This window comes from Nymphaea colorata, chromosome 10 (assembly GCF_008831285.2).
Source record: "Nymphaea colorata isolate Beijing-Zhang1983 chromosome 10, ASM883128v2, whole genome shotgun sequence".
Taxonomy (NCBI): Eukaryota; Viridiplantae; Streptophyta; class Magnoliopsida; order Nymphaeales; family Nymphaeaceae; genus Nymphaea; species Nymphaea colorata.
The window spans coordinates 12,594,722-12,612,048 of NC_045147.1; the positions used below are offsets into that span (position 1 = coordinate 12,594,722).

General features: G+C 39.5%; 1 protein-coding gene across 1 annotated transcript; it reads right to left on the reverse strand.

The window, feature by feature from the left end:
• Positions 1 to 649: 649 nt before the first annotated feature.
• On the reverse strand, positions 650 to 3,916 carry LOC116263290 (uncharacterized). The gene is made up of 2 exons (XM_031642976.2): positions 3,405 to 3,916; positions 650 to 1,651 (listed from the first exon to the last, which is right to left on the reverse strand). The coding sequence occupies exons 1-2, from the start codon at positions 3,646 to 3,648 to the stop codon at positions 1,410 to 1,412; spliced, it is 486 nt and encodes a 161-aa protein (XP_031498836.1). The 5' UTR covers positions 3,649 to 3,916; the 3' UTR covers positions 650 to 1,409.
• Between the last annotated feature and the right edge of the window lie 13,411 nt (positions 3,917 to 17,327).

Below are 17,327 nucleotides of genomic sequence, written 5' to 3' on the forward strand. Positions count from 1 at the left end.
ACTTGTTACTGTTGGAGATTATGTAATTATGGTAGTTTTTCTTTCTGTAAAGGAAGGATGTTGTTTTGTATTACTTTCATTCTCATTTATGTGTTTCGAGATGATGTGTTTATGACAGTTTTTCTTTCTTACCCCGCAAGGATGTCGTTTCGTATCGCTTTCATTCTTAACTATCTGGTGCACTGAAGAAACCAAACAAACAGCAAGCAATACCATGACTGGCCAAAAGGAAAAAAAACGTAGCCAACATGGAACATTACATCAATGTCGCCCATAGGAGTCGAAGGACCGGAACGGGGAAAGCAGGAATATGGAGAGAGAGAGAGAGAGAGAGAGAGAGAGAGAGAGAGAGAGAGAGCTTATATCAGTTTTTTTGAAGCTCATGGATCAGGAAAAGATGAAAGGAATCCCTCTATCAAATACGCCTCGACAGAGAAACCATCATGAGTGCGACCAATTTCGTTTTAAATTCTGATGGTATCAACTCCCTATGCTGTAAAATAGAAGTACTGATATAGAACAGAAGTACTGACATGCAAGTTGAAAGAGGCGCGACACGCTATTGTGCCTAAGCAGCTGAAACTCGGCCGCATGTCTACGGCCACTGAAACTCAAGATTACCACAAAGGGGATTAAGATACAGACGATGTTATCCTCTCACAAAATTATAAAGAAATATACATATGATATGGAAGAGAATTCTTACACAACATTACAGGAGCGTTGAGCAAAGACACAAGAAGAAATTCAAGGGAGACCTTAGTCGAAGCATCATATCCTACGTTCTACATGGCTCATCTCCTCGTGCAATCAGAGGGGAATTCGCCGTATCTTCTCACACCTCTTACCAGAGCGTAGAATTTGATTTTCACCTGGGCGAATTCCCACTTCAAATAGCAGACAATTGAGAAGGGGAGCTGGCAGTTCCTACCATGATGCAGAAAATTCACATACTCACTGTTCTGTTTCTCTTTTTAGGAGTTTATCTTTACATACCTAAATGCCATATCCTCCATATCTTAGTTGAGGATCTTGAAGCTATCAGATTTTGCAAATCCTTGCAGTCGACGGAAGTTGATGGAGGTCGTGGCATTTCCTTGAAAATTGGCTGCCAAATTAAGCTTGTACAGGTTGGAGACGAAAAGAAGTATCCAAATTTGGTTCTGCCAGCTAAAATATACCAGAGTTTGCCGTTGTGCTGGAAGACCAAGAGATTGGGGCACGGCAAATCCCGTCCCACGCAATACAACTTAACATATTCAAGCTCCCAAGCAATAAATTCTGATTCACCTTTCAGATTCCAATTATCTTCTCCTCATTTCCAAACAGACCAGCAACTGTGGAAACCCCAAAGTTTCATAAACTCTGCCAATTACACCACCAACATCCACAAAATCCAAACCCACGCACTAAGCGTATAGAACGGCCGTCGCTCGTTGCGAATGGAACTGTGACATCGCATGATAAAGGGCCCTCCGGTTCGCCGGCAACTCGCACCTCGATGCCGACTGCGGCTTCACTCGCGAAAGATCCATTCTCTTCTCTCTCCTCCTCTTCCCGGTGGAGACTCGTACGTGCCGCCCTCTGTATTCAACATTGTTGCTGCTTGGCTCTTCTACATCCCCTGAGAAGCTCACCTTCTTTTTTTTGCCTTCACATGCACAAAACGAGAGACGTCAGAAAATCTTTCCACGCATGTTCTTCTCCTTTTCTTCAGTACATTGGAAACATTCAAATCATAAAAGAAGTGAAGTAGTGAACCAGTGGTAGAGGAACAGCCATTTCTATAAGAAATCACTGCCTTTTAACTTAAAAAAGTACCTAAAATTCAAGAACAGAATGTCCTGTGAACAGATCGTCTTTGATGATGGGTTTATTCGAACTGCAGGCTTGATCTAATGACTAACTGAAAAAAAAGGGAAGGTGCAAGAACAGCTTACCTCCTCATCGTTATCATAAGATGGCTGATTGAGATTGTCAAGGAGGATGCGGAGGAGACCAAAACAGACAAAAGCGGTGCGTCTTTTTCTTTTGTTCAGGAAAACTATTTTTTTTACCTTTTTGTCTCCATTGCCTATGGTAAAAGTTTTCCCGTCACCAGCTTAGCGATGTAAGGCATCACAAGCAGAATAATCTGCCACATGTTGCAATCCAACAAGAAAAGCCAGTGGCAGATATTTGCAATTAAATTTGCAAAGATATGCTGGACTTCTCCCCCTTTTTGTTTTTTTGCTCCATTTATCCTCGTTGTTTGTTTATACATAAGCTGGGTGTTTTTAGAAAAAGAAACAAAATACCAACTTTTCATCGCCTAAATTGGCTGTAAGTCATTGATTAATTTTAATTTCTGGCCTCTATGGAAAGCATATGTTTGGTATAAAAAGGGCAGTTCATCAGCGACCAAAATATATATAAAGATCAAGAGATAGATAAACAAGTAAATGAAGGTACAATACGAACAACAGAGAGAGTACAGGGGAACTTCTGCCCCTGTAGTGAGGGAGCAATAAACAGAGGGAAAGCAACTTTTAGATACCGTATTTGAATAGGAAGTGGACAGTCAACCATACGTCGCCGACGTTCATCTACACCATCCACCATTCAAATATCCCCTCACTGTAATTGTAACGCATGTTCTGTACTAAGTAATCGGCAATATACAGATCTCTAGCACACCCTTCTCTGCGTTTTGGTGTGTTAAGCTCAAAACTTAGTTGGTAAACCTTCTTTATCGGAACTTCTACGAGCCGAATTAGTTCAGGTGAAGCTGCAGGTTTAGTAACCCAATGCTACCCAAAACCCACGACTGTGAGCTAACCATCAACACCTTGATATCTACCAGTGAAAAGAATATGTGATCCTTGGCGGCAAGAAGGATTCTTTGAAACCCAGTAGTAGGGCACCTTAGAAGCGAAAACATAAAAAATGAAAGAGTATTAATTCTTTAAGCACAACAGTACGTCCTAATATCGAGGGGAGTAGCGAGGTACAACTGAAACAAAAGATTTGCCTCGCGCCAGCACCTCCATCTACTCACTTTGGTGCAAAGCCAACCTAATACCAGATGAAAAAATTCACTTCTTCAGATAGAAACATTTATATAGAAACATTTATCATTTTTGAGATATTCTACAATTTCTAGCGTTTAGACGTGTCGTGTCCATGCCAGAAGCCGACGCTCCTCATGTGCAAAGGAAAGAGATGAACTGTAAGATTACTGCTTCAACGGTGGGCAGTTGAAAAGGAAAAGCAAGCGAAGACCAAGAAAAAGAGCCTCGCAATTTAAAAATTATTAAAAATTTTGAAAAAGGAGAAGGCTAGTAGCTGTACGAACGCTTCACAGTTGAAGAAAAGAGCCAAAAAAAAAAAAAACACCATTTCCCCGTGAATCAAGCCAGACGCACCTGAGGAGGACTTCGCCGGAGGAGGCGGTTGCACGACGCCGGCAGTCAGTCCGTTGACACCGGCGTCCGCAGCCGAGGCTTCGCAACAGAGAGACTTGAGCGAGTAGACCACCATGGAGGAACCGGCGGGCTCTTTCTCTTCCCTCCCGCCTCCGAGAATCCACCTCCGTTTCAAAGCCATGAGGAGAAGGCTGCAGCCGGAGAGGGCCACGGCGGCGATCACCCGCATTCCGGCGCTACCCATGTCCGGAGAACCTGAAAAACAAAGGGAAACCAAAAAGATCCAAGAAGGGACCTCTCCAACCTCCCGAGCGGAAGCAAAAGCAAGAGCCGGAACGCGACGAAGAGGAGGGGCTTCTCTCAAAGCTCCGGCTCACTCTTTCTCTCGATATTTCCTCCTTCCATTCCCGCCGGTGGCTGCCAGGCGTCTTCCTCAACCACGAAACGGAAAAAAGCCGGCTATCCCCAACCGCGAGCAACCACCAGCAACAACGACAACCCATAGACATCAACCACGAAGCCCGAAAAAGTAAACATAAAGTACGAGCGTGTACTTTCCAAAAGGACCCTTTTACCCTCATCGGCGGCCCCGTAGGAAAACACTTAGGTGGGCTGGACCTGGACCTGGACCTGGACCCGGTTCAGCTAAAATCTTTTAAGATTAATTTAATCATATTACATTGTTACATCTAGCTGTGTTTCTCGAGCATATAAGAAATGGATTCAAGTTGGAAAAACAATCCGACCCGAATGGGTCACCTGTCATTTCATTATTAGAGAGTGACCTTTCGGGAATCTGAAAAATGCGGGGGGCCAACCCACGAGGACGGATGGCAAGTGGTTCCAGGGATGAAGACGGCGTCCTCAAAAGTAAGCCAATGATGACGTTTTTGGGCGCTCGGTGAGGTGGGCTCGGGCTGGTCCGGCCCTCGTGGCTGGAGTAGTTCAGAACTAACCACGTGGGCAGACTCCATTCAGCCTGGTTTAGGGGGTGGCGCGATAGCGGTAGGATCGATCAACTTCATAATAGTAATTAGAATTTCTTAGGCTGCCAATTTATAGGCAGGTCATGTGTCCATCGTGCGTATAGTTGAGAAGGCATGAAAAAAAGAATACAAAAAAAACTAGTGCAAATAAGTAATCATCCGTTAGAATTTTGATTGAAGAATGAAAATTTGGGACTTCTTCAAATTGAAAAAGAATCAAAATTTTAGGCTCTAGTTTCTTAATTCCAAAAATGAAATACTTTGTTTGTTTAATCATTCCATATTCTATTTTAAAAAATCAAGCACTTTGATTACAAAATTCTATGACTTTGAGTATATCAAATACCTCTTAGAAGTCCAAGTTTGGTGTGTAAGTGAATTGGTGTGAGAGTTAGGTTGAATACTTGGATTTAGTGGGGGAGCTACTATGTAATTGGTGTAGGCCACTACCCAAGCCAACCCTTGAAATACTTATTGTGACGGAGCTGAACCTAGGTTCAGCCATATGTTGTGCCCCACCATATATTAAGGGCGGTTTTGTAACTGAAACACTGTGTGAGTATCATATGAATGTAAGGAAGAGTCATCCACCATGAACTCCAATGGTATAATAATTGTTCCTGCTTTCAAGACACTTACATAATGTTCTAGTTACCAAACAACGCATTAAAACCACTGGTTTTGCTCGTTTAGGCACATGAACACCTAGTAAAACACGTGTTCTTTAGTTTCACCCACTTCACCCTTGTTGTCGGTATAGCGCAAAAGTATCAAGAAGTGGACCCACTTGGGTTCGAAAGCTGTCTAGTCTGCGAAGGTGTTTCTCCTTATTAAGAGTCATCGAACATGAACTCCAATAGTATAATAATCATCTCTACTTTTAAGACAGATTTATAAAACACTTACATAATGTTCTAGTTACCAAACAATCCATTGAAACCGCTGTTTTGCCCGTTTAGGCACATGAACACCTAGTAAAACACGTGTCCTTTAGTTTCACCCACTTCACGCTCGTTGTCGGTATAATGCAAAAGTATCAAGAAGTGGACCCACTTGGGTTAGTAAGCTGCCTAGTCTGTGAAGGTGTTTTTCCTTTTCAACTCCTTCTCTTTTGTTTGTTTTGGATAGGAATATGTCAATCTGGTGCGGAATATACTGTTATAGACTTTACATGCCAATGTGAATATCTATGGTGGGGCTCAACGTTGCTTCTATGTGGAAAAGGACGCTATCCTTATCCTTAATGAACGTTTAGGTTTGTCACAGGGTTTGTCAGGAAGGGTCTGATCCAAATTTAATCATGCTTTTGAATGGAATGGAGTTTTATATTGCCGTGTATGGATTATAATATTGCAATGCAGAAGGACCGTTGAGATACCAACAAAAGTGCTGATGCAATACTCAAACCAGTGGCAGATCCTGAAATCTGGATTAGCGTGAGCATCAAATGCCCACGAGATAAAAATTAATGACAAGTTAGTCTATGGATCTGATAAGCAGGATGGATGGAGTAAAATTTTTAATTTGGCATCTACAAAAAATTTTGGAACCCCTTTGAAAAATATAATTGGGGCTCCCAAATAGAAAATATTGGCTCAGGGCCCCAAGGTAACGTCCCTTTCGACGACCAAAAACAAAAGAAAAATCGAGATGCATAAGGTCAAGTTTAACGTCGGCAGCTAGCTTGTGAAATTGAGTGATGCTTGACCTGAAGCCAAAATATGATTATTGAGGTGCTAAAGGCAGATTTTCCTTGATAAAAAATTAAAACAAAAAAAAAAAAACTCCAAACCGACAGTTTAACCCAATGGCAAGCAGGTTTAGTTAATATATTAATCCCAGTTAGATGGGTACGAAGCATGTTCATGTCCTTTTTTTTGTCCACTTTTGGGGCCAATAAGAGAACTACATTTGGGGTTCTGAACTAAAAAATAATCCAAACAACTGAAAACAAGTGTACGCCTTAGAGGCCCACAATTTTGGTCACATCTATCAAACTTGGTCTCTTGCATTGAAGGTGAAAAAAAAGGGGACAAAAGTTATAATGTTAGGAGAAAAGCAAAGGAAACCAAGTGTTTTGTCCACCAAGAGAAGCTAATCTTTACATGAAAGCCAAATTTCAAGATCTTGCTTAAGTACATCAAAGCCGGATCTCAAAATCTTACTTAAAACATCTGAAGCAAAAAAGTGGATATGGAAGCCGCTATGTCGCCGGGCTAACGTGACTTACATGATTACTCTAAAAGGTGAAAAGGGGAACCTAAAGTTGTTCATTTCAAGCTTTCCCCTTTTCTTTTGGTTTAGAGAAGGAGGAAAAATAAGTATTGATTCCTTATCATACTTAAAACTGAACATTTAACCTGAGAAGAAAATGGCAAAAGATAGTCTTGCATCAGATATTGAAATCGAGCTGGCCTTTTCCGAATTATAGTTAAACATCGGCAGCCAAATAGATATTTCAGTTTCCTTTTTAATGCGATGCAGTGCCTACTTTTGTCGAAAGGTGAACGGTGCGTACTTTTCTTTCATTGAAACTGAAGTTGAAGTTGAAGAAAAGCTGAGTATGTTACCTTTTGGTCATCAGGACTTTATCAGTAATTTTTAGATAGGCTTCAATTTTTTAGATTTCTCGGTACCCCTCTGGTTCTGCTAGAACTGCCCATAAAATATTAGCCATGAAGTCACCCAAGCATCTAATCAGGATGTTCATTTAAAATAAATGAATATGAATAAGAGAAACAAACAAGAAAATGTGTGAATTTATACTAGATGCTCCTTATTTTTCTCTTAAAAATGTTTGTCATGTTGGATAGACAATCGTCATAACATGGCATATGCATATCTTCGTTCGTTACATAGCCAAGCACTCAAAGAGTGTTTGAATTACTGTTCAAAATGTAATGCAAACATTGGACCACATAACACCTGAAATATATATATACATATATATGAGGCTTTACTTGATTTATTTGAAATTGGGCCGCATTTGTACGGCGAGCCGAAATGCGGGTTGTCACTAACTTGCCCTTAAAACTATTGTGGCAGAGACATGATCTTTTCCCATTGAGTTTTTTTTTTGGGTTCGTGGGTGCTTTCTTTGTTTGAATTTTGTTAAACAGAAAGCAGGTCGAGCCCGAGCTCGGTCAGTTCGAACTCGGCTCGACTAAGTAAGACACGAGCTCGAATATAACTCGACTATCCTGGCTCGAACTCGACTTGATAGTCACTTGTCGAGCTCGAGCTCGACTCGATTAAGCTCGATAAGCTCGTTTACAGTCATCCATACTTGTTGAGCTCGAGTTTGACCGTGAGCTCGACTAAGGCTCGAATACGTGAGCTTGACTAAGGCTCGAATACGTGAGCTCGATTAAAGCTCGAATATATGAGCTTGATTAAGGCTCGGCTAAGGCTCGAACTGGTTTTTTTAAAACCGATATTTTAATGACGAGCCGAGTCAAGCTTTAACGAGTCCACTTGAGTTAACTCGAACTCGACTCGATTAGTTAAACGAGTCGGCTCGTGAACTTGAGCTCGATTAAACAGCTTGAACTCGCTTGCGAGTCGAGCTTAAACGAGTCGAGCTCGTTGTGCACCCCTAGGTCTACTTGTGCTCTGTGAAATTTTGTCCCCAAACAATACATGCAGAAATAGGCAATGGAATAGCAAAAAAACAAAGAGAGGACAGCAGCCGCATGCATTTCCCCTCTCACACAACACAATCAAACCGCAGACAACCTACATATGTCTGTCCCGTTCCATCAAATCAAACAACAAACAGACATACAACTGTTCCTCTAGAAACAACAGCAATCATATTCTCAAGAAGAATAGAACAGGAAAAATAAGGTGCCGGACATATTCTTAAAACGTTCCCCTTTTCTATCAAAACACAAACGCTTGATGCGTTCTACAGTCCTAGTTAGATACTCATCTGCCCATTTGTCATGTCTTCACAACAGAAGTAATACACTAAGCACTGATCAGTGATCTCACAGGAACTGGGTTTCTATTTGGCATTTTTTATGAAACCAGACGGTGACAATTTAATTTAAAAAAAATGAGGCTTCTTTACAATTAAATGCCAAAAATAAAAGGTGGTACGTGAAAATTTGGCAAGATAGCGATGGATGCGAATGTACCAAACCAATCACATGCAAAGTTAACAAGGGTTAAAGGCAGAGACCGTCGGTGTACTGCCGACGGCCAGTATTGCCTTCCCCTCTCAAAGTGTGAAGTGGGACCCGTAGACCATGTGGGTGGCTCGTGAATACACGTCACAGGTGGCCCCACAACTTTGCATCATAAATCATTCTAAGTGAAAAAAGCAAAAGTCCTTTTATGAATATAAAAAAAATAATTTTAAAATCCTTTATTTAATAAAAAAGAATTATAATAACTTACACCAGACATTAATTTGAAGTTTTAATTTTCATTTCAATTTGAAACTGTAAGATGAAAAACTCTCCTCGTCCCGTCCCATCCCGCTGCATCAGCAATTCTCCCCGTCGGCTTTGCCGATAAAGAAATTTGTCCCGAAAGCTACCGGAATTTCATGAATAACCAATGGCCTTAGGATCTGCAATTCTCTGAAAGACTTCTCCTTTTCGCAAAACCTGAGCTTTCATGCCGGGATAGAATGAGATCCAATGATTTGAAAACAGTTGCCTACCTTTTCAACGGGAAGTGCCGACTTTCAAGCTGACAAATCGGCGCTCATAACTTTATTTAAAAAGTCCGGCCATTCTAACGAGAACTGTGGTGTCAAGCGTTGTAGGGCCAAGCCGAGGCTGCCCCATGAAGCTTAAATTTTTCTTTTAGAGCTTTGCTTTTGGTTGCAAATGACCGTGCGTTGGCAATTTTATGCCTAGGAACTCATAATATTTTAAAAAATTATGTGTGGATCATAAGCTATACGGATCATGTTTCATGGTTTTCGTTCTAGCAGCCCGTTCTTATGCATACATTTTAGTTTTAGCAGTTGTTCAGGGTCGCACTTTGAATCATTTCAGTTCACATACACTAAAAAGTGAACCAATCAGGTCCTACGGCAAAAATAAAGCCCCCAACCGACCTGATTTACATATTTCATCGATCGGCTTGTGCAAATTTCTCGATCTAATTCAAGTAACAATATTGAGACAGAAAAAACTTTATCTGGACTCTACCTTGGAGATCAATCGTTCGGATGCGGTGAAAAAAATTCACATCCGAGTAGTTGGATCTGGACCATAGTAAGTTCATAGTCACGAGATCAGCCTATAAAATTCATGAAGTTGGATCCTCCACAGGCAAGAATTTGAAAACTTGGGCACTGAATCGAATTGATTTTATTGGGAAAAAAAATTACAGACAGCCAAACATCTAAATTTTGAGTGAGGAACAAATCACTGAGAATCACAATTCACCATTTGAGTAGCCAAAACATAGCTAGTCGAGCAAAAAGTCAAGTAAAAGCTATGTCTTTGGTTTATGAGTGCTTTATTGGACTGCAAACGGTGAGATCATGACACTCTAGTTGACAGGTGTACCTTATCTCACTTGGCTCTGGATATATCCCAAACCCCAAAGACAAGGAGAATATGTGTGAGGGAGGGGGAGGGGGTTTCTTCGGGACTCTTTTCCGAGTTGTGTTACACCTAGGGATTACTAAGTGAACTCACTCACACTGAGATCATAAATCTTTGGAATCTACATCACTTAAAGAAACATTGATTAATTTTGTTAATTATAATGGACAGTTGATCTATTTTCGGCATCATATAAATGCTTAGTGTATTCTGCATAGTTAGCAGCTCTATATCAAGGACTTAATCACTATTATTATTACCAATGTCGATACCGTCATGTTGATCCTATCATTGACACCGACACAACTCAGGACCCTAGAGGCAAGAGGAATGGGGGTGCCTTGGGGCTTTGCTTCGGGTGGTGGGATTGATCCTCTCGCTCACCCGATACCATCACGATTGATCACCGGTATGGATATTATAAATAAGATGACCTTTATTGTGGTCCAGAAAAGTCCCATCTTCAGGACTTGACCTAATTTTGCCGTCCGTCCACCATTTCTGGTTCCTGTCTTGAATCCTCTGCCTTTGTGCAGTTAGCTCATGTGAGCATGGTGAGCAGCATTATGTCATTTACCATGCTTTCTAGCAGTTAAACCTCCCAAAAAGTTGTTCCAACAGTTCATCTTTGCTGTTGGTGTCAAGCCCCAATTGTCTTCCTTTTCTTTTTCCATTAGTGTATTCTGCATAGTTAGCAGCTCTATATCAAGGACTTAATCACCATTATTATTACCAATGTCGATACCGTCACGTTGATCCTATCATTGATACCGATGCAACTCAGGACTTCAAAGGCAGGAGGAATGGGGGCCTTCGGGCTTCGCTTCGGGTGGTGGGATTGACCCTCTCGCTCACCCGATACCGTCACGATTGATCACCAGTATGGATATTGTAAATAAGATGACCTTTATTGTGGTCCAGAAAAGTCACATCTTCAGGACTTGACCTAATTTTGCCGTCCGTCCACCATTTCTGGTTCCTGTCTTGAATCCTCTGCCTTTGTGCAGTTAGCTCATGCGAGCATGGTGAGCAGCATTATGTCATTTACCATGCTTTCTAGCAGTTAAACCTCCCAAAAAGCTGTTCCAACAGTTCATCTTTGCTGTTGGTGTCAAGCCCCAGTTGTCTTCCTCTTCTTTTTCCATGTTCAGATGGAAATGTACAGGAAAGGTTCTATCAGCTTCAGTTCACTCTTTTCCCTTCCACTTTGATCATGCTTTGAGAAAAAATCGGTTCAAGCGCCGCAATTAGGAAACCATGATAGTACCAAAAAATTTGGAACCGAGAATTAGGAGCCCATGATAAAACGATCCAACGAAGAGAAAAGAAGCAGTGAAATTTCCTAGAGGAAGGAACTGAAATAAACAATACGAAGAGAAGAAAATGAAGCCCACTAGTTTTCTTAGCAAAAAATTAAGAGCCATGACTAAAATTAGGAGCAGCACAAGAGAAAGGAAAAGAGAGGACACCAACCTGTTGAGGTCTTCTTAGGAAGTGTTTGGATGACACTCAAAACCTGATTTTGAATGCAAAACCTAGTTTTGCTTCCAAAAGCTGATTTTTCTTAGGGGGCGTTTGGATGACTGGTTTTGAAGGCAAAACCTGAATTTGTTCATAAACAACAACCCTCACATGTCTATTGGTTATGGAATACTAAAAAATTAGAACACTGAAAATTAGGGTTCGGATAATTGTCGCAAATATATCACCACCTTTTTCACGTGTTTTTAATATATTTAAGCAAAGATTTATCTTAATATACGATACCTGTTTTAAATTTTGATCAATATTTTATATTATTTAATGTTTTCAATTTTTTTTAGTTGTCAACATTTCCCCTTTTTTCGGCGAAAATAAACTTTCCAGTTAATATGCGATAAGAATTCGTCCATGTAGTGCATTCCCACCTCAATTTATCAGCAATGCAACCCGTTCAGACTTGTAAGCAAAGATGAATATACACATATATATCAAGCGCAGCATCGTTAGGTGAAAGTCTCAAAGGGTTCGAGAAATGGACATGAGCACACACTTCAAGTTTGCAAACCACATCCAAATAAGATCCCATGCATCATGCATCCCAAATCACGTTCTTAAAGTGATCTCACCTTTCCTGGTAAGCAAGCGATCTTTCGTGTATGTTCCGAGTAGGCATGTTAATAGATCAGATTCGGATCGGATACATCTTTAATCATATCTGCTTTTTCGGATATTCATGTATTTGGATTTGGATTCGGATTCAAATTCATCCGAATCCAAAATCAGATTTTACAATCCGAATCTGATTTTTATATTTATATCTGAATCCAAATCCGAATTTGGAACCAGATTTTGCCATTTTTCAAGTATTAGATGGTGGTTATTTGTCTAAAAATGAATCCAATCCGAATCCGTATCTGAATCCAATCCGATATTCATGTATATCCGAATTCGAATCCAAATCTGATCGGATGTCATTTATTAAATCCGAATCAGATCCGAATGATATTAAATTTTTATCCATATCCGATTTTTTTGGATCGAATCGGTCGGATATCCGATTCAGAACGGATATATTGGCATCCCTAGTTCGGAGGCATCCTCTGGCAGGTTTGATGTGTGCTTATGCTTATGATTGACTAGAAATATTGTTTTAATTTTCTTATTTTTCCAATGCGAACGAGCTGCGGATTTCCCCTTCCATTGGTTGGTGGTGAAGAATTTTTTCCTTTTAAAATTTTGACTTAAAAACTGTTTGCCAACAAAATTGGTGTGCACGCAACTCGATTTTGTTTGCCGCAATAGTTTAGGTCAAACATCCTTGAAATAGATATAATAAAATATATCTGATTCAAATCCGATCCGTTGACATCCTCAAATTTGTTCTAACCAACCAATCATAGAAGCTTGTCCTTTTGGCCTCGGTTAATTTAAATATGTAACGGTGTGAGTAGAAGAGGTTTGGTCAAGCATACAGATTGGCATCTGGCCCATAAGATACAGGTTCTTTTCCAGTTTTGTAAATTTCTTTTCATTTTTAAAGCAATTCAACGTACTTTAAATATCTTTTAAAATTCAAAAAATAAAAATAATTGAACCCTCATCTAATTGGTTGGACCAGTCAAGAAAACTGTCTGTAGTTATCTGCAGATTTGTGTCCAAACCAGATCTGGACCAAATGTGAAATTCAATCAGAATTAGTCTTATAAATTCAAAGTCATACATCTATTGGATCTTGAGCTTGCTGCATTCAGACTCAGACTCGATAAAAAGGCAAACCCAAGTTCAAACCCGAATAGGATTGTTTGTACTGAAAACTAACTTCGAATCTTTGGCTGAACAAGGATCATTCACCATTTGGGTAGCTAGTAAAACAAATAACAAAATGAAGTTGGATCATATTCTTCAAAAAGTGAGTGCTTGGATTGAGCACTAACTTGAAATCTTTGGCTCATTAATAAGGATCATTCACCAAATGGGCAGCCAGTAAAACAAATTATGAATGAAGTTGGGTGCAGAATCTCCTTTAATTCACAAGAAGGATATGCTTCTCATCATTCAATTTCACACCCACCATGGAATGCCCCACCTATAACAGTACCTCAGTTCCAACTTTTAGTAGGAAAGGAGAAAAGCAAAGCAAATCCTATTGTAGGTGGTCTCACTGCACCCACTTTAGCCACTTTAAATCCTCACCTCTCAAAGTGTCAGACAAACCAGTGGTGTTGCTACATTCTGCCAGCCAAAAACAGATGTTTTATATGGTGTTCATGTTCTCATGATCCTGCTTCCTTGCATGTGATCTCTACCCAGTATGTGAAGCTCCCAATTCAGATAAGACCTCCTCTTTGATAGGATTTTCTTTGTATCTTTCCAATTTCATGGGAACAAGATCTAATCAAATTGGATTTGAATTTCACTGAAATATGGATTTTGTACTTAAAACAGATCAATTTCAAGTCCGGTAAGGAGATACAAGTTGGATCCGAATACCGTTTTTTTTTTTGCATAATCGGATACACCCGACCCAAAATTGACATCTCAACATCTTGAAAAGCAGAGAGTTGCACCGTGGTACGTTGAGCACCTTCTTTTCTTCCACTTTTTCCAAGCATACATGCCAACTTTGGGGGCTCCCACAGTTCCATTTTCCAACTTTTTGACTTAGGGCCTACTTGCTTACTTTTTTTATCTTATTTTATTTCCCCATTTTCGTTTCTTGGGAGTGATCGTATAGATTAGTAGACTTGATGTCAAAGCTTGCAGTGCATGCATCGAGCTGCGGTGCACTAATTTAGATCAAGGTAACTTATAAGTGCATTGATTACGCATATCAAATCTTTGGAAGCAAAAAACAAAAAAAAGAAAGGAACTTTCGGTGCTACAGTTAAATATGTTTTTTTTAAGAGAATTTTTCAAAAACACGATTAAATATTTGGAAATAAAAAAATATGCGCAACTTTCAATATTGTGTAAACCAGACATGTTCTTTCAAGGTTACTTAAAAAAATCCACAAGATTGCGACTATACCAACACGTAAGATTATTAGCTTGTTCTTAAAAAAAAAAAAAGAAAAAACATGAAATGTCTTACTTGAAGAATGATTACATTTAGGGTCATTTGACAACAAAAACAATTTTTTCAAGATTAAAGCAGATCTATGAAACACTTTAACAAATGTTCCATAAATCTGTCTTAATCCTTGAAGCATATTCATGAAAAGGTTATAAATGATTTCTTTTACCAAACGGGGCCTTAGGTTTTCACATTTCAATTTTCCTTGGTCAAGCCAGCAAATAATAGTTTTCACATTTCAATTTTCCTTGGTCAAGCCAGCAAATAATAATATATTTTCTTTTAATACAAAAGGTTATAAATACTCTTGAAATTTGAAAACACGGGGGAGGGATTTAGATGAAGTAGTATTAGATGTAGTACTCTTACAAAATGAAGGAGGGAAGCGGGTTCAGCTCTTTTTTTGGTCGTAATCCTCTCGCAATAGATAACAACAAAATTAACCTTTCACGTAAAAATTGGATGTCTCATTTGCCTCCGACTCAACTGTAAACTTTGAAAAGAAACTTAAATGCTGATCATATGTTGAAAATTAACTGGACATAAATTACTGGTTTATGTTTAAAACCATACCTTCACGAGATAAGACCCATTAGTTTATAGGATCATGAGGTTGATGAGATACAGGATACTGTTGCATGCAAGTCATAGCCTAAATCAACTAAATAACAGATAAATTATGACAAATGCATCGTCTAGGTTGATTCCAAAGAAACTGGCCGTGAAACACATTAAGAAATGAAAGTCCATTAATGTCTTTCGCAAACTTACTTTTGCGAATAAATCCATTACAAAATAATGCAAGAAGCTAACAACAATCGAGATGTGAGTGTACAACCACCAGAAATCCCAAGAAGCCAACAACAATCAAGAAGTATTTTTATGATCAATACAAACTGCACTTAATATAATTGGCACCTTTCCTGCTTAAATTTGAGTAGGGAGTAGGGAATCTGCTACCATTGTGCTTATTGAGTTATGTGTCTTGGCGGAGCGACAAAGATATTCAATAGAAAATTTGTCAAAAGATGCTCTCAAGTGGCTGACAGGTTTGACAAACATAACTCTGAATGATAGACTCGATAGAGTCAAGAAAATTGTTTCTGCGTAAGAAGAGTTAACGTGGTTCGGCTATTGCTACCTACATACACAAATGAACAAAACCAGCCTTTTTCTTTTTCATTCTTTTTTTTTGTGGTTCACCTTACAGACATATATTGGAGGGAACCGATGAGAACAACAAAGGAAATAAAAAACGAAAGGGAAAAACTTCTACATAAGAAACTTTCCTCTTACTGCAGACTAGTCGTTGCCTCAACAATCTCTCCCTCAAGTTAGAGAGCTGATGTTGATCCGCCCCAACTTGCTAGTAATCCATTGATGGTTCTCCTTTCCTAGGGCTTTAGTAAATATATCTGCCAATTAATATTGGGTACCAACATGAGGAGTACATATGGTTTTGTTTTGAATTTTTTCACAAATGAAATCACAATCAACCTCGATATGCTTAGTGCGTTCATAGAACACTGGATTTGCACCAATATAAATGGCTGCCATGTTGTTACACATGAAACTCATAGGTTTTTCAATTTTGATTCCCATATTAAGAAGAAGCGCTTTGACCCATACAAGTTCACTGGCACATGTGGCCATAGCTCTGTATTCGGCTTCTGCACTAGACCTAGCGACCACATTCTGTTTTTTGCTTTTCTATGTGACAAGGTTACCTCCCACCATAGTATAAAAACCGGTGGTAGACTTTCTATCACTCTGATCTCCAGCCCAGTCTGCATCTGTGTATCCAATCACTTCAAGGTTGTTGTTCCGTTTCATTAAAATTCTTTTTCCTGGACTCTCCTTTAAATATTTGAGAATACGATGAACAGTTTCCAACTGTATAGACCGAGGACTTTGCATGACTTGGCTTATCATGTTGACGGCAAACATGATGTCTAGCCGAGTTACAGTCAAATAAATTAGTTTTCCAATAAGTCATTGAAAGCCTTGAACATCTTAAATTGGTTTCCCATCGTCTTTTCTGATTTTGTAGTTGAGGTCAAGAGGAGTCGAACTCGGCTTAGCTCCCAGGAATCCTCTTTCTTTGAGAAGATCCAATGTGTATTTCCTTTGACATAAGAAAATGTCTTCTTCCGAATGAACAACTTCAATACCCAAAAAATATCTCAATTTCCCTAAATCCTTAATTTCAAACTTGTTGTGTAGTATGGCTTTGACTTTCTTCATTTGTTCTACATTGTCTCCTGTAACAATAATGTCGTCGACATACACCAATAAGATAACAATACCTTGCCGGGAGTGAGAGACAAACATAGTGTAGTCTGCAGTGTTTTGCTTAAATCCGATCTCAATGAGGACACTACTAAGTTTTGAGAACCATGCTCGTGGTGTCTGCTTTAGCCCATAGATAGATTTTTTGAGTCTACATACAAAACCAGGTTGATGTTTGAGGCCTTGTGGTGGATCTATATAAACTTCTTCTTCTAAATTCTCATGCAAAAAAGCATTCTTGACATCAAGTTGAAAAGTATCCTAGTTCTTATTTGCTGCCACTGACAGAAGGATACGAATAGAGTTCATCTTAGCAACAGGGGCGAAAGTCTCTGTGAAGTCAATACCTTCTTGTTGGGTGTAACCTTTTGTGACTAATCTGGCTTTGTATCTGTCCACACTGCCACCATTGTTGTATTTTATTTCGTATATCCACCGACATCCCACTGATTCCTTTCCTTCTGGCAAAGGAACTATAGTCCAAGTTTGATTTTTCTCCAAGGCTGTTAACTCTTTATTCATGGCT